At 42.6% G+C, this 25,166-nt stretch overlaps 1 protein-coding gene across 4 annotated transcripts in view; it reads left to right on the forward strand.

Moving 5' to 3' along the window:
* MASP1 (MBL associated serine protease 1) overlaps positions 1 to 25,166 on the forward strand; it is a 68,091-nt gene that overhangs the window by 5,234 nt on the left and 37,691 nt on the right. For all 4 annotated transcript variants that reach the window (XM_019958293.2, XM_019958299.2, XM_019958288.2 and 1 more), the window contains exons 2-3: positions 844 to 1,075; positions 23,388 to 23,565. In XM_019958293.2, coding sequence (XP_019813852.1) covers positions 844 to 1,075; positions 23,388 to 23,565 — 410 coding nt within the window. The remainder of the gene's footprint in view (positions 1 to 843; positions 1,076 to 23,387; positions 23,566 to 25,166) is intronic.

A 25,166-nucleotide genomic window follows, 5' to 3' on the forward strand; every position in this document is an offset into this window, starting at 1 on the left:
GGTTTCCAAAACATAGGAATCAGAATAAATAAGATTTAGGGGAGAAATTGACAAGCCAGGTTTGAGATGTTGGAGTTCAAGGTCCTCGAGTCTTGCAGGGGAACAATCTATTGGATGCCTTGGTTGTACTGTACATTGACCATTAGGTTTTTGGCAAGCCTTGGACATTCTGCCTCATTATTGAATCAGCCACTTGGGTGTGTTCTGTAAGTTTTAGTTGAATTTCCCATGCCCCTTATGCAACTCTTAACAGTCTGTTATCTTGGATTCCTACAACTGGAAATAGATTGTAAGTTTTTTATCCTTTTATAAGAACACTTGTCAAAGGAGGGGAAAAACAACTTGTTTTGGTAATTTCTTCTTAATTCAAAATTTTATATTTATTGATTAATTTTGTCAAATCTGTTTAAGATACTGCAGATCCCATCATTGAGTACAAGCCTTATCTCAATATTTCCATGTTACTATTACTTACTTTTTAGGAAACTGAATCAAGAGTTTATGATTCTTAAATTAAGCTGAGCTGAAGAAATTATATCAGCTTTTACCTAACTATGACATTTATACTTTAAACCAAAAAACAATATGTCTCAGAGTCCCAAATATGATATTTTCTGGGAAAGTTTAATACTATTATTGAATCTTTAAAAGAGTACAACTGGGAGTAACCTTAGAAATCAAGTTACTATTCTCCAGTATTATACAGTGGATAAGCAAGGCCCGTAAGGGAAAAATCATTACAGCAGGTCAGTGATGTGCTGGGAACTTTGTCTCCTGGCTGCTGATTTAGTTAAATGACAAGGACCGTTACCCGAGTGTGATGAATCCATTCATGTCTTTCAGGTGGCTCCTTCTCTCTCATGCTCTGTGCTTCTCCTTGTTGAAGGCCTCAGCCCACATTGTGGAGCTTAACAACATGTTCGGCCAGATCCAGTCTCCTGGCTATCCGGACGCCTATCCAAGTGATTCAGAGGTGACTTGGAATATCACTGTTCCAGAGGGATTTCGAATCAAGCTTTACTTCATGCACTTCAACTTGGAATCCTCCTACCTTTGTGAATACGACTATGTGAAGGTGAGATCCTGATGTTCCCTTGCCGTGGCCGGTTCTCTACTGGAGAATCTGCTGAGAGTTAGAGGAACCTAGATGAATTAGATCATGCGTTTGCCCCGCAGGCTGGCAGTCCAGTGAGGGAGACATACAGTATCATAACATGATAAATGAAGGTTGCGGGTGGTACACTAGGAGCAGGTTGAGTAGGAAGACCTAGAAAAGATCTTAAGGGAAGATGAAGTTGGCAACGTGTTACTCAAATACAGCCTTCCCTTTGCCTTTCTGTTCTCAAAGTCGAACATTTCTGCTAACCTCTGCTCCAATGTCACCTTTAATTCAACAAGCAAAAGAGACTCCAGAGTAAGCTATCATTATATCCAAAGCTGAGGCATTAGAAAGCATTGTCCAGTTCCCTAGGCAATGATCAAGGTAATAGAAGTGTAGAGTATGCCACAGGGGAAATAAGAGGTGAGGCTGGAAGGTTGGATTGGAGTGAGGTCCTGAAGGGCTTTGAATGTAATGCTAAAAAGTTTGGATTTTATTAACAAAGAGTTTGGGCAACAGTAAGGGGTCATCACAGAAAATGGAAGTGACAATGGATGTAAAAAACAAAGGAAAGAGGAGCAGGAAGTGATTACAGCATCAAACAACAATTTCTCAGAATTTAGAAAGAATCCACAAGCAATGCCATAGATATGAAGCTGTTTTCTTTTAAAAGTGGAGCTAAGAAAGGTCAAAGTACTTCTGAGAAATGACACATATTACAGTTATATCTGGTTCAAAAAGAGGTGAAGACCTAAGAACCTACTTATAACCTCTCTCTGGCTTCTTGGAAGAAGCTCTTATTAAACCACTCTAGCATAAATTTCCTATATTTTTGGTTAGTATAGTTTCATTTTTCTACAGCTGTAATTCAGTAAGAATTAACCTGGTATTAACCAGAATGTTTGATCATCAGCAAAGAAGTGAGTTGGCAAGGTGCTTACACTTATAATCTCATTCAACCTTTAAAACAATCCTATGAGATAGGTTTACTATCCCATTTAGAAGCAAAGACACAACCCCAAGAAGGTGAAGCAACTCACCCAAGATTGTACAGCTAGTAAATGATGGATCAAGATTCCAAATCCATGTCTTATGACTTTCATTCTTTTGGCTCCTCCAAACTGCTCACAAGCTGTACTCCACTGAGCCCTAGGATACTGCAGAGGCTGACAAGAGCAGTGGGGTGGGGGCCGGGAAAGCCTGGTAACTGGGGCTGTGAACTCCTACCCTGATTAACTCATTTTGAATGGTGAGTGTTGCTGATTACATATGTTGGATATGCATCAAGTATCCCATTTAAAGCAAATTTTCTGTGACTAAAAACTTTCTAAAATTGGTCCTCCATGGCACAGTTTTTCAATTTTAGCACTATTAACATTTTGAGCCAGATAAGTATTTGCCGAAGAAAGCTATTCTGCAAATTATAGGATGTTTAGCAGCATCCCTGGCTTCACTTACTGGATGTCAATAGCACTCACATTCCAGTTGTGACAACCAAAAATGCCTCCAGCAGTTATCAATAGCCCCAGAGGAGCAAAAACTCCACATGTGAGAACCATTGCTCTCTCTCTGCTGCCCATCTTTGAATGTCCTGTGCTAGGAACTGTGAGAATTTAAGGACCTAGAAATCTAGTCCATTACCAAAAGAGATGAGCCTAGAAAAAGAGCCATTGCACAAAGTGGAAAAGAGTAATGATGATAAAAGACTGACAAAGAAAGAATGAGAAATGTTGAAACTATCTGCTCTCAGAGATGATGTGGCCTGGTAATCTAGATCAAATACAGTTTCTATAAATTCATTACAAATGGAGCCAACTTCTCAGAGTCACAAGGAGCAAACAGGGAGTATTCACCAAGGCCCTAAGTGTTCATCATCGTAAATTGAAATTTCTAACAAACAGGCTAGTTATGTCTTCTAAGATATAATCTAGCCTCTGGAAGAACCAAACTCCAGGATCCCAGATGTATTATGGGTAAGGGGCATTTGGTTAGCGGAATCCCCCAGCCCATTCCCCTAGCTAATGCTGGCTGTACCACCATTGTATTCTCAGATATTTAGGTTGGAAAGTGAACTTAGCAGAAGGAAAATGACCAAACATTGCTTAATACAAGAGTAAATTCCATGGATTTAGACAAGGCTAGATGTGAACTTCCTAACTGCTTTTTATCTACTTTCAAACATGTCAAACATCTAGAAATTTTGCCAGTGGAAACATTTGCCTTTATTAGTAATTGAGGCTTCAAGACCACAGAAAATTGCAATTTTTTTTTTCTTTAGCTATGACAATGACTTTGTTTTTCATTATTTCCCATCCCTCCACTGCAAGAATTCACTCTCAATTCATTTGCAATTGTTTTTTTTTTTTTTTCTAACAAGTTTTCCTATTATTGAGACAGAGGTCAAGTCTGACCTTGTTAGGACACCTCTGGGGCTTCCCTGGTGGCTCAGCTTGTAAAGAATCTGCCTTCAGTACAGGAGGCCTGGGTTTGATCTCTGGATTGGCAAAAACCCCTGGAGGAGGGCATGGCAACACACTCCAGTATTGTTACCTGGAGAATCCTCATGGTCAGAGGAGCCTGGTGGCCTATAGTCTGTGGGGCCGCAAAGAGTAGAACACAACTGAGTGACTAAGCACAGCATGGCACAGGACTCCACTACCAAGATGATAAACACACAACAGAGGACGCAGCCCATTCCTTTGCTCCCAAATAAGTGGATTCTCCTGACAAGATAGATTAAGGGGTTGACATTGGCTATTTTGTAATGGAAACACACACACACACACTGTACTTTTCAAGGGCCACAACAGAATATGAAGACCTCTTCTGACCCTGAATTAGGGACACTGGAATACATAGATGCCCAAAGCTTGGCTTTTCTGGCTGGAGAATATTTTGGAGACTAATTGATGATTTCTATTCAGGGTGATATGACACCTTCCTGAAAATTCAAGGACATGGGACTAGGCCCTCTGGAAGGCAGCATGCTCTGGGTCCTTGCCTGGAGTTTGGGAACTTCCTGTTCTGGTCCCAGATCTGCCACTAACTCCCGAATGATCTGGAGTGGACAAGACAATAATTTAGCACTCTCTGCTCCAAAATTAGACCTCTGAGCATAGCAAAGAATCAGTCTGGGTGAGACAACACAGAGTTTGAGCCACCTATCTGAAGTGCCCGACAGTTTTCCCAATTCCTTTAGAAAGGATTAACATATTGGACAGAGAGGTATTTCTTTCCTCGGGCTTACACAGCTCTCTTCCTTCCAGAATGCTGTCCAGCATCATCACTGGCCCCTCTTCAGAGGTTTTAGCAGCCATGGGGCCTGAGTAGGCCTTCCTACTGCACCCTGATCGGCTGTCAACTGATGCTCACATGGAGACAGGCCCAGTGCCCTTGCTCACACGCCCCTGGCAGAGTTCCCCTCCTAGACTCAAGGACTTATAGAATGTCAGACTGCAGAGGGCCGCTGGAGACCCACCTAGACCCACGTTGTTGTTATTGTTTTTCAAATACTTTCTGCCCCGTGGACGTTTTTCTCCTTAGAAATCCTCTGGTAGTCCTGATTCAGGAAACAGAAGTGGGGCTGTTGGGGCTGAAGATGGCTCAGAAGCTCACTCTGCTCACTTAGTCTTCTTGGTTCCCCTGAAGGTCACAGCTTGTAGGAATTACAGTCTGTATGCATGCATGGGCACATGCTAGATTGCTTCAGTTGTATCAGACTCTTTGCAACTCTATAGATTGTAACCCTCCAGGCTCTTCTGTCCATGGGATTTCCCAGGCAAGAATACTGGGGTGGGTTGTCCTGCCCTCCTCTAGGGGATCTTCCCAACTCAGGGATTGACCCCTCGTCTCTTCATCTCCTGCACCAGCAGGCAGGTGCTCTACGACTCGCACCACCTGAAAGTCAAAGTGAAGCTCGCTCAGTTGCGTCTGACTCTTTGAGACCTCGACTATACAGTCCATGGAATTCTCCAGGCCAGAATACTGGAGTGGGCAGCCTTCCCCTTCTCCAGGGGATCTTCCCAACCCAGGGATCAGACCCAGGTCTCCCGTATTGTGGGTAGATTCTTTACCAGCTAAGCCACAAGGGAAATCCAAGAATACTTGAGTGGGTAGCTCATCCCTTCTCCAGTGGATCTTCCCAACTCAGAAACTGAATCAGGGTCTCCTGCATTGCAGGTGGATTCTTTACCAACTGAATTATCAGGGAAGCCCAACTGGGAAGCCCCAATTACAGCTTAAATACTCCCTAAGTTCTCAATTCAGGTACAAGACTAGTATTTCCATCTGAGAACTCAGAAGCTTTCAAACCCAGAAGTCTTCCACATATAGTTGAACCCAATTGAATTTTTCAAATTGCATTCTCTCCCTAACCCTCTGCCCCCAGGATATGTGGATTTTCTGGCTATGAATGAGAAAGAGGCTCTTCCCTTCTCATCTGAATGAAGCGTGAGCCTGCTGGTTATATCACCCTCAGATAAGTCAATACGGCTTTACAAACTTCTGTTCTTTCATTTGTTCCATGAGGAGTAAGATGAGATGATCCCTAAAGTCCCGAAAATTCCAGAATTTTAATCTTAATTCTCCTTTCCAGGGCTTTCCAGATGACCTCACTAAATCCTCATTATCCTAGGTAGGATAATGCCAGAAAATAATAATATGGTACAACAGCCACTTCTCCAAGTTCCTTGGCCATAAGCACTCTGGTAAGAGACCACAGTCTGCTGGAGTTGCCTTAGTGACACATCATTTAAAGAGAACTTGTAAATATATCATTCTAGTGCTGTTCTTTTTCCACGGAACTGTGAATATCACACATTTCCTTCCAGTGAGATAATACTCCTGTCCTGGGGATCTTTCACTCTGTGACTGAATTCCCCTGGCAGGCCTGGGAGTGGGAGTAAAGGACCCTCCAGTTCACAGGAATCCTTTCTTCCCAGCCACAGTTCCACAGACTGCCCTTCCCATCCTGGCCCATCAGGGTCATGATGACGGAATTGCTGACACTGCACATCAGCAGCTTGAAGAAGAGCAGGACCCCAAGGCTGTGGTCCAGATACTCTCACTTTATGAAAATTCCTCTCCAGCCTAATCTCCCACAGTCCTTGGTCTTCAAGGCTCATGAGCATCTGCACGATAGTATTTGCCTCCTTGGAATGTGGCTGCAATGTATGGACTCCTGCAGTGCACAAACAAGCGTAGGAGTCCCATCTGGTTAATGCCACAGGCGAGGGGCAGAGCACAGACATGGCCCAGGGAACAGGAGGCCTGGATTCTTGTGGCCATTCTCTATAACTAAGAAACCCTGGGCAAGGGATTCCTCTCTCACATAAAGGAGTTAAGCCAGATGGTCTCTAAGGCTCATCTAGCCCTGATAGTCTATGTATCAAAGACCCCAGGAATCATGGTTCAACTTCATGATCATCACACTGAAGCCCAGGGAAGGGCAATTCTTGGGCCAAGGTCACACTACGACCAGAATTTATATCTCAAAACATTCAGTCTTTTTTTCCTTTAAAAATATTAAGTCATAGTGAAATCCCCCATCATATGGATGCTTAGGCTTTTAAGTGTAATGTAACGCAAGTGTTGTATGGATGTGAGAGTTGGACTATAAAGAAAGCTGAGTGCCGAAGAATTGATGCTTTTGAACTGTGGTGTTGGAAAAGACTCTTGAGAGTCCCTTGGACTGCAAGGAGATCCAAGCAGTCCATCCTAAAGGAAATCAGTCCTGAATATTCATTGGAAGGACTGATGCTGAAGCTGAAACTCCAATACTTTGGCCACCTGATGTGAAGAGCTGACTCATTTGAAAAGACCCTGACGCTGGGAAAGATTGAGGGCAGGAGGAGAAGGGGATGACAGAGGATGAGATGGTTGGATGGCATCACCGACTCAAGGGACATGAGTTTGGGTAGGCTCCGGGAGTTGGTGATGGACAGGGAGGCCTGGAATGCTGCAGTTCATGGGGTCGCAAAGAGTCGGACACGACTGAGCGACTGAATGGAACTGAAGGCAAATATTGTCTATAATCAAACTTAATCTCTTAAATACAGTAGGGCACTGTCTTTTAGAATGTCCAGAAGAGACTTTTTTTTTTCAGAAATGCAACCAATTATGGTTCCTTTAATTGAGCATCAGGTGAAGTAACTGATTTGTGCTGAGAAAGGAGCCCTGGAGCTATACTTACTACAAAAGGTACTCAGAAATCAGAACCACCAAGGGAACAGCAGATTGACACATCCTATTTTCGAGTTCACTTCATGGCATCTGTTCATTGGAAAAGGAGATAATAAAAACCTACATTTGGCTTTTATTCTCTTTCTCTCTTTTTCCTTCTCTTGTTGAATGCATACAACTCAACTGGCAACTGTTAAATGCTCTTATGATGTAACACCATTTTTCTCCTCTTAATCCTATATTCTTGATATATTCAACATTTTTTCCCCATTCTCTTCACTTTAGCCCCTTGTTCCAATTCTTGTTCTTCTCACCTAGTTTATTATAATAGCCTCCTAAATGTCTACCAGCAGTCAGTCTCTCCCCATCCAATCCTCCGCTACATGTGTCCAGAGAAATGTTCTTAAATACCGCTTTGATTTTGCCACCCTCAAAACCTTTCAACGGTTCCCCACTGTCTATAGAATGAAGTCCAAGAATTCTATTGAAATCCTACTGTAAGTTGGACACTGCACCAAAGACGGGGCCCATGAAGATGAGTAAAACAGTACCTGCCCTACAGGAACTCACAGTTTCATAGTATTTCATGAGACAAGTATATAATTAATAAGCTAAAGCCAGGAAGAGGAACACAAGAGTATGAGGCAGTATATATGCTGTAAAGTGGTCATTTCTGGAGGTTCAAAAAAGGCTTTGGAAATGGTTGATGTTTGAGATAAGTCTTGAAGGATAAATAGGAATTTAACAATTTCTATTTAACAATTCTCTAAATACCTTGATCTCCCTAAGCATTGGTTTTTTAATTATACCAAAAAAAAAAAGGACTTAATAATACAGTACCTTCCTCAAAGGTTATATGAGGATTTAAGTGAAATGATGGCTCTGAGTGGAATCAATACTGTGAAAAGGCAAACATGTTCAATGGTTTGGAGATCAGGGCCTAGAGCCAGTCAGACCTAGAGTCAGGTCCCATCTCCACTGCTGCTGCTGCTGCTGCTAAGTCGCTTCAGTTGTGTCCGACTCTGTGCGACCCCAGAGACGGCAGCCCACCAGGCTCCCCCGTCCCTGGGATTCTCCAGGCAAGAACACTGGAGCGGGTTGCCATTTCCTATCTCCACTACTTATGGTAAAATAGGGATAACAATAATGCCTGTCTCCTGGGCTTATTATTGTGAACGCCAAGTGAGGTAGATGCTGTATTTGCATGTGTCCAATGCCTATGTAATGAGCTCAGTAAGTACTGTTTCAGTGGTGATGATGGCAAGGGTGTGAGTACTGAAGCACCAGCTGATACTATCGGATGCTCAGTGTCAGTTTCCTCATCTCCTCTAACACTAACTGGTTGCCTATGACCTTGCTCAAGTCACTGAGTTTCTCAGTTTATGGGGAAGTACTTTGAACAGACTGATCAAATGCAAGAGGCTGTTTATTTCTTCTGTGTGTTCACCTTGTAGTAACACAAGTTTATGGCAACGTCAACTAAAAAATATAATTACAACCTGAAAACAGGGAGCTATTTTCTTCGGTCGGAATGTTTAGGACTCCAAGCTCGGGAGGCAGCGTCTCAGTAGCTCTGAGAAAACTGTTCCAGGGAGGCCAGAGGGGGAGTCCAACTATATACTGGTTTACAACAAACGGAGCAGGCAATCTGAACATCCAAGATCAGATTTCAAGTTAAGGAATTTAGTGTTCTATATATGGGAAGATACAAGCCTCTGGGCTCAGTGAATTCATTCCTTTCATATGCACCTCTGCTCTGGGGGGAGGGGTGGGGGGCGCAAACCCTGTTTTCTTGTTCACCTTAAGGAGTGGCAGATGGCTGCTTCTTGCCTTCCCCCAACTCCTTAGCAATCACGGTAGAGGGTTGACAGCATCTGTTGGATACCAGTTTTGGGAGCCCTCATTCACATTTGGAGGCCAGAAATCAACAATGGCTATGATATTTCCTGTTTATTGATATGGCAGGAGATATTTTCATTTCACAGCACTTTCTAATCTATTACTTTATTTGATGCTCATGGACTAGAGAGAGTCAGAATTATTACACCTAATTTACAGGAAAGGAAGCTGAGCATCAAGAGCTTAAGTGCATTCGTCTAGGACTTTATAGCAAAGCCAGATCTCAATCCCTGGTCTTCTTACTCCCAAGTTAAGATTGGGTCTCTCTGTTTGGACTTTCTCAGAACAGGTTTTATCCTGAACGGAGTATCAGGATTTTTATATGCTTCCTGGGTTACAAGAGAAATTTAGTAAAATTTTGTAAAACTGTGGGACCTTGAGGGTCCCTATGTTGTCCAGGTTTTGTTAAAGAACTTTTTCTCTTATCCTGACTTTGTGAGGAAAAATATATATATATTTTTTTGGAAAAAAATATTTTATAAAAATAAGAGGAAATGGACTCTGTGCTATGAAAGATGGAAAGTGCTTGATTTATTTGTTTGTGGTACACAAGTTCTAACAGTAAACTCAAGGTCATTGCATGGACTGTCAGCCTCATGAACTCAGGGCCTGTGTCTGTGTTTGTTTCTTGTAGTGAACACAGTCCTGGGGGGCAGAACAGGAAAAAGCATGGGTCTCCTGGTGGTGAGCATAAAGGAAAGGGCTCTGGTTTAGAGGTGAGCCACTGACTCCTGCCGAGACATTGGCAAGTCACCTGTCTGTTCTCAGCCTCAGTTTCTCCATCTGCTCAATGAGGAAATTGGACTGGCTGGCCTCTCCCAGTCCTTCCAGTCCTGATTCTCCTTTCACAAGCCTCGCTGGGTCAGTCTACACCCTGCTGTATAATTGAGAGATAAGTCCCTCTCATGGCCCTGCTCCAAGACTGACTCCTCTGACCCCCAGCTCCTAATTTCTGTGCAGTGCTCTGTGTTTACTCTGAACATGCCCTCGACCTTCAACTACTGATGCAGCTCTGCTCATTCTCTGGGAGTAGATAGGAGGCCTTGCCCCTGAAGGAAAAGAAGAATGAGCAAATGTTTCTCATGAGTTTCAATGGTATTCCCTAGTGGAATTCCTCCACTCCAGAGATGCCCGGTTCCCAAATCCATTCTAGTTGATTCAGAAGAATCAGGAAGTGAAAATGAGCTTCAGAAACAGTGTGACAAAGTCTTATTTTATGCAGGAGATACAAGCAGCACAGCTTTGGGAGTGATGAAAAACAGGAGGATGGTCCCGGCTCTGAGGCAGAAAATGCGGGCAAGAGTGAGGTGGAATGCTCTGGAGTGCCCTGGTGTGCAAATCTGTGAGTGTAAGTGTACACAGCTGCTCTCAGACACACCTTAGTAAAAAGCAGAGCGTGAGTTTACTTTGGGGTGCTTATACAAGAAAAAGGGAAGTATTCATTTATTCAATAAATCTTCACTGAATGCCTACCATTTACTAGCACTTGGAGTATAGCAGTAATTAAGACAGAAATGTTTATTGGCACTGCTTACATTACACTGGGGGGAACAGACAATAAACACTAAACACAATCCAAAGCTAATTATATAGTGAGTAGTAAGATATGGAAAAGGAAATGGCAACCCACTCTAATATTCTTGCCTGGGAAATTCCATGGACAGAGGAGCCTGGCGAGCTATATAGTCTATGGGGTTGCAAAGAGTTGGACCTTAATTAGCAATTAAACCACCACCACCAGTAAGGTAATAGGCAAATAAATGAAATAGAGCAGGGTAAAGAAGGGTGAGTGTTACGACTGAAATGTGTTGGTCAAGGCAGTCCTAGATGAAAGGGTGATATTTGAGCAAAGACGAAGAAACTGAGGAAGTCAGCCATGTGGCTTTCAGGGAAAAGCTCTCAACCAGAGAACAGCCAGGGCTTTAGAGGGAAAATGCCTAGTGTATTTGAAGAATGGCAAGGAAGGCTGGCTTCCCTGATATCTCAGTTGGTAAAGAATCTGCCTGCAATGCAGGAGACCCCAGTTCAATTCCTGGGTCGAGAAGATATACTGGAGAAGGGCTAGGCTACCCACTCCAGTATTCTTGGGCTTCCCTTGTGGCTCAGCTGGTAAAGAATCCACCTGCAATGTGGGAGACCTGGGTTCGATCCCTGGGTTGGGAAGATCCCCCGGAGAAGGGAAAGACTACCCACTCCAGTATTCTGGCCTGGAGAATTCCATGGACTGTATAGTCCATGGGGTCTCAAAGAGTTGGACACAACCGAGTGACTTTCACTTTCAAGGAAGGTTGTGTGGCTGGAGCACAAGGGAGAGGGGTAGAAGATGAAGACAGAGGTACACCTGGGAGCTGGATCGCCTCGGGGCCTGGGAAATAAGGGCCCTGCTGAATGCTCACAGGCAATGGCAGACTTTACTAGCTGCTTTTCTGCCCATGTGCCATTTGACCTCCTGACTCTTAGAGGATAGAATGAAGTTCCACCTAGTAGTATGTTTGTGAAAACTGAGCTGGAACCCAGCAGTGTACTTATCATAATCAGCAACTGAGTCTGGACTGGGGGGTGGACTGGGAGGGCAGACAGGAGCCTGCTCTTCACCACTCCAATATTCTAGAAGTTAGTAAACTCAACTGCAGAGATAATGGTAAAATTTTAGAATTGTTAGGAGGTGATGAGTTTGAGTCTGAGTGAACTCCGGGAGTTGGTGATGGACAGGGAGGCCTGGCATGCTGCGATTCATTGGGTCACAAAGAGTTGGACACGACTGAGCGACTGAACTGAACTGATGAGTTTTTACATAATTTATTTCTTTTTAATATAATTTATTTAACTGTAAGTTTATAAAACTGAATCTTTCATAATGGCTGTGTCTAACAAAAGCATAGCAAAAATCCCTGAGAAGTGACAGCTGGTCCCTATAGGTTGATATGAGCCAGCTTCAGGGCATGTGCTGGGGAGAGGTTGAAATAACACATATCAGTGGTAGGGTGGTGGCCAGAACCCAGGTCTTTAGGTCCCTATTCCAGGGACCTTAAAATTTTCCCTGCGAAGATTTGAGGATGTACTTTCAGGCAGGTGCAGGGCAGAGTCCTGGGCGATGTCCCTCTAATGAGTGACACACCAGCTTACACATTCCTGGAAAGTGCCTGGTGACGCTGGCCCGCGGCAGGTCCCTTCTCTCTGCTAGGCACTTACTTAATCACTGCTTTCACCCCAGTGCTGACTGCGACTGACTTGGAGCCAGGCTGCCTCTGCCATAGAAGAACACAACAAGGCTTTGTTTTTGCCTGTCCCCAGGCTATTTTCCTGCCCCTGAACCACTTGGGGCTCAGCCTCCCAGTCCCAAAGGAGATTTGCATGTGAATAGGCCTGTCTCTGAAGTCACAGAAGGGGTGTGTGGAGAGTCTAAGCCATTCACAGGCCAATGAGAGTAAAGTCCTTCCTGGCCCCCCTTCCCAGCCATGACTCCCAGACGATTCGGCCCACACCCCCAGCCCTGCCACACTGAGATGCTGGGCACCGCCAGTTTCCCACCTGCGGGATGCCTGCTTCCCACGCTGGAGGTTACCCCTCCCCAGCCAGCTCTTTCTTCTCCCCATGCTCTGCTGCCTGGAGACCATCTCCTTTTCTGCCCAGGGCCCTCCTGGCAAATGGGCAATCCTTCCTGGTAGCAGTGGGATTCCTGGATTCTAAGGACCTGCCAGCGTGTCTAGGCCCTCACACTGTGAGTGGCGTCCAGTACTGATGTCCAGTAATTGTATGTGCACAATACATACCTTGCTAGGGTTAGGGGGTTCCCCTATCTCCATTAAGAGGTTCTTACTTGAACTAACAAATATATAAGAACACTTTACTGGGACTCTCAATAGAGCTGGGCCTTGACAGTGGCTTCACCATTATGTGGCCATGTGACTTTCAACCAGGTACTTCACTTCTTTGAGCTCAGTTTCCTCATCTAAGAGAGGAAAAAGATAGCTTTAAAATCCTTTCTATGTCTGATCTGCTATGGTCTTGTAATTCCAGTTATTGAACCAGGGCTGACTCATGTCAGGACATTTAGGTTTTGTCTTAGGTCTGCTATTCCCAGGCTATGTGAACTTGGAGATTCATATCACCAGTCTGGTTCAGAAACTACAATCTACCTGAAGTACATTCATTACAAGACTACCTAAAGAGGGTTGAAAATACCCTGTCAACTGGAAATCCACATGGAAAGTGGGAGTGGATTATTTCTATTGAGATCCAACCAGTCCATTCTAAAGGAGATCAGCCCTGGGTGTTCTTTGGAAGGAATGATGCTAAAGCTGAAACTCCAGTACTTTGGCCACCTCATGTGAAGAGTTGACTCATTGGAAAAGACTCTGATGCTGGGAGAGATTGGGGGCAGGAGGAGAAGGGGACGACAGAGGATGAGATGGCTGGATGGCATCACCGACTCGATGGACGTGAGTCTGAGTGAACTCTGGGAGATGGTGATGGACAGGGAGGCCTGGCGTGCTGCGATTCATGGGGCTGCAAAGAGTCGGACACGACTGAGCGACTGAACTGAACTGAGCTACTACTATTACTGCTAGTGGGCTTCCCCAATAGCTCAGCAGGTAAAGAATCTGCCTAGACATGCAGGAGACATAGGAGATGTGGGTTTGATCCCTGGGTCAGGAAAATCCCCTGGAGGAGGAAATGGTAACCCCCTCCAGTATTCTTGCTGGGATAATCCCATAGACAGAAGAACCTGTTGGGCTACAGTCCACAGAGTTGCAAAGAGTTGGACACAACTAAAGGACTAAGACCGCACTACTAGTTTAATTATTATTAATATAAAATATAATAATATATAAAATATATAATATAATAATATATAAATATAATAAAATATAAACTATAATAATATAAAATATTTAATTATTAAGTACTTTAATTATTATTATCATTATTATTTTATAGCCAAATGACTTGGTCAGGACTGAAGTAACAACCTACAGCCCCTCTCAAATATGGCCAACTTGAGTCTTAACCACACCGGCTGTGCTATTTTTACTTACGTGGCTTTCAAGAACTTCTGAAATACAACACATACACACATCTCCTTTTTTTTTTTTTTAGTCCCAGGTTCTTGTCTAGCATCTGGTATTTTTAATTTGCTCCTTCTCATGGTCTTTGGGCTTCTCTGGTGGCTCAGTTGGTTAAGAATCTGCCTGTAGTACAGGAGACCTGGGTTCGATCCCTGGGTTGGGAAGATCCCCTGGAGAAAGGAAAGGTTATCCACTCCAGTATTCCAGCCTGGAGAATTCCATGAACTGTATAGTTCATGGGGTCACAGAGAGTCGGACATGACTGGGTGACTTTCACTTTCACTTTCATGATCTTTAACTGCAGTTTGGGCAGCTGAGTAAAGCAGTAACATTGGGCTGTTGCCCCTGGCCCAGTCCCTGGAATCAGGAGTTCTGGGTCCAGGGCTGTCACTGAAACACTGGCCTAAATTCACACACCTAGAGAAATCCTTTGAAACCCAGGACAGTAAGGGGGAGGTCTCTAGACTTAATATTATTCTCTTGTGGATATAAGCTGTCAGAGATCCTTTAAATTACTCTGGTCCTCTCGTATAAAATTAGGAAAATATCTTCACTGTGTCACCCACCTCCCAGGACCATTAGGAAGCTTGTAAAGTACAGAGAGTCAAAGAGACCTAAGGTGCCACCTGTCAGATGAGGAGGCCGTGTGGCGAGGGCTCCCTCGGTTCCCTTCCCACCCCATTAACCTGTGATCTGGGGGCCTCATAAAAAGAGAGGTCTGTGTTGCTAGCTCCAGCGAGGTTAGGAATGAAGGAGTGGAACCAGAAAACAAGGCATCCAGGAATGGTTCCAATCTCTTAATTCTTCTTCAAATGTATGAAATTACCCACACTCCACTTATCTGGGAGTCCAGAAAGATGTCACCTCAGTTGGCTCAGTCTTAGTGCTCCTGTTTTTCTCTCTGATTTACTGAGTGCTGACTATATTTCAGATAACTATCTACATAGTTTACATATATGTTCACCAAGTCCTCTGATTTACAAATACTATTATTTTCACTATTTTACAAATGAGAAAAACCTATTTACAGAGCATTTCCAATTTGTAGGGCTGTCATAATAAATTACCATTAACCTAGTGGTTATATCATTCATAAATAAATAAATATATAGCGATTTCTTCTGTCACAGTTCTGGAGGCCAGAAGTCTGAAATTAAGGTGTCAGTGGAGCCATGTGACCTCTGAAGGTAACAGCACACTCTGAATATCTGCCTAAATTAAGCCTGAATAGCTCTTCAAGGGCCCAGAGAAGATGTCAAAGGGGCTCAAGGATGTAGCTTGGGAACATTGACAAGCAAATTTCTGAGGTATTTGGACTTATACCACAGCCTTTTTGAAAAAAAAAAATGAGGTAGAGTTGATATACAGTTGTAGTTCAGTCACTCACTCATGTCCCAACTCTTTGTGACCCCAAAAACTGCAGCACGCCAGGCCTCCCTGTCCTTCACCATCTCCTAGAGCTTGCTCAATTCATGTCCATTGCGTCGGTGATGCCTTCCAACCACCTCATCCTCTGTCACCCTGTTCTCCTCCTGCTTTCCCAGCATCAGGGTCTTTTCCAATGAGTTGGCTCTTCCCATCAGGTGGCCAAAGTATTGGAGCTTCAACTTCAGCATCAGTCCTTCCAATGAATATTTAGGGTTGATTTCCTTTAGGATTAACTGGTTTGATCTCTTGCAGTCCAAGGGACTCTCAAGAATCTTCTCCAACACCATGGTTCAAAAGCATCAGTTCTTTGGCATTCAACCTTCTTTATACATTATTATGTAAGTTACAGGGGTACAACATGGTGATTCACAATTTTTTAAAGTTAAATTCCACTTATAGTTATCATTAAACATTAGCTATATTCCCTGTGTTGTACAGTGTATGCTTGTAGCTTACTTATTTATACATAATAGCTCCTTCCTCTTAATCCCCTACTCCTATCTTGTCCCCACCCTCTCCTCTCTCTACTGGTACCCACTGGTTAGTTCTCTGTATCTGTGAGTCTGTTTCTTTTTTGTTATATTCGTCAATTCATATTATTTTTTAGATTCCACATATAAGGGATATCACATAGTAGTGGACAGCCATTTTTGTTCACCTCGTGTTTTGTGTGTGTGTGTGTATATGAAGAAAGCCCTGCTTTTATTTTTTTTTTTATTTTATTTTATTTTTAAACTTTACAATATTGTATTGGTTCTGCCATATATCAAAATGAATCCGCCACAGGTATACATGTGTTCCCCATCCTGAACCCTCCTCCCTCCTCCCTCCCCATACCATCCCTCTGGGTCGTCCCGGTGCACCAGCCCCAAGCATCCAGTATCGTGCATCGAACCTGGACTGGCAACTCGTTTCATACATGATAGTATACATATTTCAATGCCATTCTCCCAAATCATCTCACCCTCTCCCTCTCCCACAGAGTCCAAAAGACTGTTCTATACACCAGTGTCTCTTTTGCTGTCTCGTTTACATGGTTATCGTTACCATCTTTCTAAATTCCATATATATGCGTTAGTATACTGTATTGGTGTTTTTCTTTCTGGCTTACTTCACTCTGTATAATAGGCTCCAGTTTCATCCACCTGATTAGAACTGATTCAAATGTATTCTTTTTAATGGCTGAGTAATACTCCATTGTGTATATGTACCACTGCTTTCTTATCCATTCATCTGCTGATGGACATCTAGGTTGCTTCCATGTCCTGGCTATTATAAACAGTGCTGCGATGAACACTGGGGTACGTGTGTCTCTTTCCCTTCTGGTTTCCTCAATGTGTATGCCCAGCAGTGGGATTGCTGGATCATAAGGCAGTTCTATTTCCAGTTTTTCAAGGAATCTCCACACTGTTCTCCATAGTGGCTGTATTAGTTTGCATTCCCACCAACAGTATAAGAGGGTTCCCTTTTCTCCACATCCTCTCCAGCATTTATTGCTTGTAGACTTTTGGATCGCAGCCATTCTGACTGGTGTAAAATGGTACCTCATAGTGGTTTTGATTTGCATTTCTCTGATAATGAGTGATATTGAGCATCTTTTCATGTGTTTGTTAGCCATCTGTATGTCTTCTTTGGAGAAATGTCTATTTAGTTCTTTGGCCCATTTTTTGATTGGGTCATTTATTTTTCTGGATTGAGGTGTAGGAGTTGCTTGTATATTTTTGAGATTAGTTGTTTGTCAGTTGCTTCATTTGCTATTATTTTCTCCCATTCTGAAGGCTGTCTTTTCACCTTGCTTATAGTTTCCTTTGTTGTGCAGAAGCTTTTAAGTTTAATTAGGTCCCATTTATTTATTTTTGTTTTTATTTCCAATATTCTGGGAGGTGGGTCATAGAGGATCCTGCTGTGATGTATGTCGGAGAGTGTTTTGCCTATGTTCTCCTCTAGGAGTTTTATAGTTTCTGGTCTTACATTTAAATCTTTAGTCCATTTTGAGTTTTTTTTTGTGTATGGTGTTAGAAAGTGGTCTAGTTTCATTCTTTTACAAGTGGTTGACCAGATTTCCCAGCACCACTTGTTAAAGAGATTGTCTTTAATCCATTGTATATTCTTGCCTCGTTTGTCAAAGATAAGGTATCCATATGTGCGTGGATTTATCTCTGGGCTTTCTATTTTGTTCCATTGATCTATATTTCTGTCTTTGTGCCAGTACCATACTGTCTTCATGACTGTGGCTTTGTAGTAGAGCCTGAAGTCAGGTAGGTTGATTCCTCCAGTTCCATTCTTCTTTCTCAAGATAGCTTTGGCTATTCGAGGTTTTTTGTATTTCCATACAAATTGTGAAATTATTTGCTCTAGCTCTGTGAAGAATACCGTTGGTAGCTTGATAGGGATTGCATTGAATCTATAAATTGCTTTGGGTAGTATACTCATTTTCACTATATTGATTCTTCCAATCCATGAACATGGTATATTTCTCCATCTATTAGTGTCCTCTTTGATTTCTTTCACCAGTTTTAAAGGAGCAGGAGACATCACTGATTGGGGAATCAGAAAGCTGCAGTGTGAAACTGAAGCCACCGCTCACTAGATAATGGCTTTGATTGAGTCACTGAAATCATCTCAGCTTCAAGTTTGTCACTGGGTGGATGTCGATGCATTGATCGTCTCTGATGGGATCGTTTTATGGACACGTGGAAAGAAGCCATAGCTGTCCTCTTACAGAAAGTTCACCAAGTTTTCTGCTGCCCTGCCTTAGCTTTGCCTAGGAGGTTTGTGCTATTTCTACTAAGATGGACAGCTCATAGAAAGCAGGCTCTGGTTTCTCCTCCTTCAATCTCTCTTTCCTGCTCCCTGTCCTCAAGAACCCCTTTCCTATATCAGGTAGTGGTGGGTAGGGAGGGGCAGCTGAGACTCCAAATGCCCTCAGAACTTTGCTACTCCCTCTACCTAGATGTCCTCCCTTCTGCCCCCTTCCCAGCTCTCCACCTACGATTTCTACCTGCCTACGTCCTACTCACCTTTTGGTCCCAGCTCAGAGACCATTCTCTTCTTCCTGTTTTCTGATTCCCTAGGCTGGAAATATTTTCCCATTTATAACCCGAGGAACTTCCTAGCTTTCATTGCAATAACTATAATCTGGTAATTCCCTAACACAGACACATGTGAGTACTTATTCTCCTACTAAGTTTTATATTCCCAGAGGCAGGGGGCTTGCTTATTAAACACATGCAACAAATTAGTAGTTTTTGGCATCCTTCATGTTATAATGAGGACAGAACTTGGTATATAAATATTTGTTGAGATGAAAGAAAGCAAATTGAGGACATGCATCCATATGTTAGTGCCGAAAATCACAATAGGACACGGCTGAAAGGACATGGCTGCCCATAATAAGTAGAAAAATAAAAGAGTCTGTGATCCCCAGCCAAATGGTTTTCTACTATTATGAATTTTTTGTTTTCATTTGATAAGGTATTTCCCCCCATCATGTTAATACAATGACCCTAGTACAGGGACAGTCCAAACAGAAGCCAGGGCTCAATCCTCCATCTGTACTCAGAAGTCAATGGGTTTTGTAGAATTTTACAGTCATAGCAAGGGCTGCAAATATTAAGTAGGGCCAGTGACCCCTCTGTTTAGGTTACGACCAGAGCTGTCACTGAGCCACATCCTCTCTGGGAGACAGTCCATGCATGCCAGATAAAGTTTCAAGAGGCCCTTGAGCCAAAAAGTTGTTTGGCAAAGTGCCTGTGTCATTTGCCTTGCAGTCTCTGGATTGGTGGGCTCCTTTCTCCAGGGTCAGAACCGTTCCAAAAGCAAATCTGGTATCAGGAAATGCTCGTGGTTATCTCTCTACTCTTGAGCAAGTCATTGCCCTTCTCTGGACCTCAGTTTCCTCTAGAAGGAGGGGATTGAAACAGCTTTTAAAGGTCCCTCCCTCCAGCTCCATTTGGAGCTGCAGGCTGAATTCCCAGGGCCCTGGGGCCTTCTCTTTCCTGCTTCTAAAGGTCTATCAGACTCAGATTTTCCCATGGGTCTCAGCTGGGGCATGCTTACCTGTCCTCTGAAACAGTGAGGCACTACAGGTGAGGACTGTTTATCTGCCATCATAAACTTAGGTATCCTTAAGCCTGGAAGTTACAAGAAGGGAGGCTGTTTATCGTAGACCTTCATTAGGTCTCTCCTTGATCCAAAAGATCTCTGGTTGGTTTCACTTGAAAGTCTCATGCTACAGGTACTACAGAACCCTGGAGACCTCGGGGTTAACAAACGAGGAATGAGGCTGTCGTGTCTAGAAATGCTGATGCTCAAGGCTTGACTCTTCATTAGTAATTGCTTCTAGAACACATGGTATAGACCACAAACAAGTTCAAGTTCTTAAGTAGGAAGCACTCTCTGTGTTGAAACTCCTCCTCACCATTCTCTAGCTCAACGAATCCCAACTTTTTTGACACCAGGGACTGGTTTTGTGGAAGATAATTTTTCCACAGACCGGGGGTGGGAGATGGTTTCAGGATGATTCAAGTGCATTACATTTATTATGCACTTTGTTTCTATTATTATTATATCATCTCCACCTCGGATCATCAGGCATTAAGATCCCAGAGGTTGGGGACCCCTGCTCTAGTTGGTTTATTTAATGTATGGATATAATGCCTTATTAGAATACTAGCATGTCAGGACTGGAAGAGAACGTAGAACTCAGCTTGTTCAAACCCCTAGTTTACCAGGTGGATAATTGAGGAGTCAGGAGTCAGCCATATACCACTTTTTGGTGGAGTCAGAAATAGGGGTCCGGACCTCTAACAGCCAGGTCCATACATTTCGCTCCAATGCAGAGGTCACCGAGATAGTGCATTTCAGCTCATGTGGTTACTCATAGAAGAAGCCTCCTCCCAGACCCTCACTCTTTATGTATTTAGTCTTATTCTCATAAAATTCTAATGATAGCAGCTTAATGAATTTCTGCTGCTGCTGCTGCTAAGTCGCTTCAGTTGTGTCCGACTCTGTGTGACCCCATAGACGGCAGCCCACCAGGCTCCCCGGTCCCTGGGATTCTCCAGGCAAGAACACTGGAGTGGGTTGCCATTTCCTTCTCCAATGCATGAAAGTGAAAAGTGAAAGTGAAGTCGCTCAGTTGTGTCCGACTCTTCGAGACTCCATGGACTGCAGCCCACCAGGCTCCTCCGTCCATGGGGTTCCCCAGGCAAGAGTACTGGAGTGGGGTGCCATTGCCTTCTCTGAATGAATTTCTACCTGAATTTAAAACAGTAAATAAAATCCTGTCTACATAAAGAAGATATAAGAATTGCAAAGGCTTTATAGTCTGGGGGCTTTCAATGCAGGGCAAGCAACATTACAAAACCCAATATCCCCAAGAAACTTGATGTTTATAATACTGTCCTTGGATCACCAAAAAGGATTAGTATATTTTCCTGAGAAAGCAGGCATTTGAATAAAGCGCTTTGAAAAGCATTACACTCACAAACACCCCAGTTTTTAAAAAAATCATAGGTAAAACTTCAGCTACCTGGAAAACTCAGATCATCAAAACAACAAAGCAGCTGAGATGTTCAAGAAAGTGACATTTCAGCTGTGTGTAGGTTGGAACACTCTACAGCAATAAGGCTGGTGTGAGTTTGGCTAGTATCTGCAGAGTAGCGGAAAACATAGCAAAGCCATGATCTCATCTTCTGTTTACACTTCAATTTCCAAAGTTAGTGATTAATTGTCCTCATGTTTTGTTGCCAGGGCAAACTGTTTTCCTTTAAAGCTCCCACTTATTTTAAATAAATAAATCATTAGTTTCAAAACAGAAGTGTCAAATGTCAAGATACTTCTGACACACTAAGCTAATGAACAAAACAATTCATTAGAAGCTACTAGAGATAGGCAGCCTTTGAGAACTTTCCTTTAAAGGCTTTGAAAGGCAGCAGACATCATTCTTGGTCAGATTTTTCTCATGCATCTTGGCTAAAACATCAATCTGGAGGATGCAGATAGAAATGCTTCAGACGCTTTACCGACTGAGCCACGAGGGAAGTCCTAAAAGGATCGAGATAGGTATAAATGATAGAATGGTAGGTAAGCAAAGTATGGTAGTCATAAAAACATACCAGCCAGCTACAACACTGCTTCCCAAACCGAACACACAAAATCTGCTTTAGACAACCAGTTTAGAATCTCTCCTTGGGTCTCTGAATCTACCCAGGGCCCCCGGCTCTTGCAAAATAGGGAATTCTTTAGCAAATAGGCAATTTTTGAGCTGAGTCTTAAAAAAATGCAACTATTTTGGGGTGATTCCAGTAGTTTCTGTATTAGTAAGACTACCTATTAAATATAGTTCTGATTACGTGACTTGCCTTTTTGTTGTTTAGTCGCTAAGCCGTGCCTGACTCTTTTGCAATCCCGTGGACTGTAGCCCACTAGGCTCCTCTGTCCATGGGATTTCAAGTCACTTGTTACATGATTCAAGGTCAATAATAATCTAGTTTCAACCTATGCCTCCAAATACATCTTTTCCTACAATCCCCACAGAATTTCTGGCTTCTCATTATTCTCAGAATAGGTCTTGCACTTTTAGTTCTGGCTGACAAATATTTATTGGATAACTGCTATATTCTAGGTCCTATTCCATGCACTGAAGATATAACTGTAAAGAAAAGAATCTGAAAAAGAATATGTGTGTGTGTGTAACTGAATCACTTTACACCTGAAACTAACACATTGTAACTAAACACATGGTTTATTTACAATGTTTATTTACAATTTACATTTTTAAAAATTCCAATCTGATATAGATAATGTATCATTTAAAAAATAAAGCTCAAATATACCAATAATAAAGTAATTAATTAAAAGTCTCGCCTTCCTGTAGCTTATATTCCAATGGTGATCTTTTGCCTCCTTCTGAGTACATCCTTCACAAGACACTTGTCACACTGTATGATAGCTCTGTCTGTTTTCCGCCATCTGAACACTGCTTCCCCATGGGCATGTGTGTGCTCAGTCGCTTAGCTGTGTCCAGCTTTTTGTGACCCCATGAACTATAGCCTGCCAGGCTCCTCTGTCCATGGAATTTTCCAGGAAAGAATACTGGAGTGGGTTGCCATTTCCTACTCCAGAGGATCCTCCTGACCCAGGGACTGAACCCAAGCATCTGTGTGTCTTGCATTGCCAGGTGGGTTCTTTACTACTGAGAGACCTGGGAAGCCCTTCCGCATGCACAGCCCAATGGCTTAGTCATCTCCCATCATCCCCATCCCACGCTTTGTTCCGTGGTTGGCACACACTGAATTCTCAATGAATGACTTATATTGTGTATAGTTTCTTTTCCTGGAAATGTAAGTTCCTGTTGTATCTAGAATCCATCTGTGAAATCTAACTCTTCTGTTTTATTAAATATGAAAATTTATTTTAACATTGAATTTTTTTTTAACAAATAAGCCATATTGTTGCCAACAGGACTAACGTGAAGCTACTTCTGATGGACTTAAACAAAATGAATGAAACGGGGAGAGGACAGATACATTGGCTTAACCTGTAATGTGTCTTTCCTCAAATTCCAGAATTCCTAAGCCTCTTTCTTTGGGCTTCCCAGGCTGCCTGGTCCACTTGTGGGCAGCTCCTCTGTCTTTTCTCCTTGAGACCAGCAGAGAAGCTAATTTGGGAAGATGCACATCATGTTTCCTTTCTTTTTGACCCTAAAGGTAGAAACTGAAGACCAGGTGCTGGCAACCTTCTGTGGCAGGGAGACCACGGACACAGAACAAACCCCTGGCCAGGAAGTGGTTCTCTCCCCTGGCTCCTTTATGTCCATCACTTTCCGGTCAGATTTCTCCGATGAAGAGCGATTCACAGGATTTGATGCCCACTATGTGGCTGTGGGTAAGTTGGAGAAGTGGGTGACTCATCCCCACATCTCCCTTTCTCTCTCAAAATTAAGTGTCTTGTGCTCTCTTCTTTAAAATGAACACCTACTACATAAATTCTACCATTAATGTCTTACTGCATTTAGTCTATCACACATCTATCCATCTATCTATCCTCTATCCATCAATTCATTTTTTTTTGACACATTTCAAAATAAATTGCAGACATCAGTACTCTTCTTCCTAAATAGTTTAGCATGCATATTGTTTATCTAGGGTTCAATAGCTATTCACAATTTTTTCTTTTCATGTAAAATCTGTATATTCAATGAAATGCATAAATCTTAAGTACATTTGTTAAGCTTTGAAAAATATATATTTGTATATAACTGAATCTCTAACAAGATGTTGAGCTTTACCATTAACCCCCAAAGTTCCTTTATGCTCCTTTCCAATTACACCACACTCTGACCTCTTCAGAGGTCACCACAACAGTCCTGATTTTTTTCACCACCATAGATTAGTTTTGCCTCTTGCAAAACTTAATATAAATGAACACATACAGATTATATTTTGGAGATGAGAAATATTTTACTCAGCACAAAGTTTTTGATTTTCATTAATGTTACAATTCATTAGTAACTGTTTCTTTTCCTGGCAGAATAATTTTCCATTATATAAATATACTACAATCTATTTATTCATTCTCCTATTGACAGACACCTGGGTTCTATCCATTTTTTGGATCTCATTAATAAAATTTCCACAAACATTTTTGTACAAGCCATTTTGTAAACATATGTTTCACTTCTGTGGGATATATATTAATATCTAGGAGCAAAATTGCTTAATCATAGTGTAGGTGTATGTCTAGTTCTATAAGAAATTGTCTTACAGTCTTTTTCCACAGTGTTTGCACAATTTTGTATCCCTCCACCAATGTATGAGAGTTCTGGCTGCTCTATATCCTCACCAACATTTGATGTCATCAATTAAAAAAAAAAAATTTAACCATTCCAAAGGACATGCGTTGGTACTTCATTATGGTTTTAATTTGCATTTTCCTGGCACCTAGTGATGCTGAGTATCTGTTCATGTGTAAGCTTCTTGGCCATTCCTGTATCTTTTGGGAAGAAATATGTGTTCAAATTGGGTTGAGAACATACATCTTTTTATCTTTATATTTCCAATACCTAAGATAGGGCTTGACCCACCTTAGAAACTTAGAAAGAGAGAAGCAACATGGAGGAGAGGTTAAAAACCCAGATTTTAGAGCCAGCCCACCTTGATTTGAACGAGGACTCCACTTACTATCTGTGTGACTTGGAGTAAGTTCTTTAATGGCTCTAAGTCTCAGTTTCTTCATCTATAACAAGGGGGTCATAACCGTCCTGCTTGCTGTCATCACAACTGTTAGAGAACAGTGGCAGCACCAGGAGTCAGGCTGCCCGGGTTTGACCAGGTTTTCTGTGACCTTGGGTAAGTCTCCTCGTTTGTAATTGGAGGCTTAGGTGAGGCTTAAATGAGACAATGCAGGTATCTCCCAACAAAGTGAGTGGCTCCACTGAGTGCTCTGTAAATGTTGGCTGTTCTCTTCACCATCACACTTGAATTGGT

This window comes from Bos indicus, chromosome 1 (genome assembly GCF_029378745.1).
Source record: "Bos indicus isolate NIAB-ARS_2022 breed Sahiwal x Tharparkar chromosome 1, NIAB-ARS_B.indTharparkar_mat_pri_1.0, whole genome shotgun sequence".
Taxonomy (NCBI): domain Eukaryota; kingdom Metazoa; phylum Chordata; class Mammalia; order Artiodactyla; family Bovidae; genus Bos; species Bos indicus.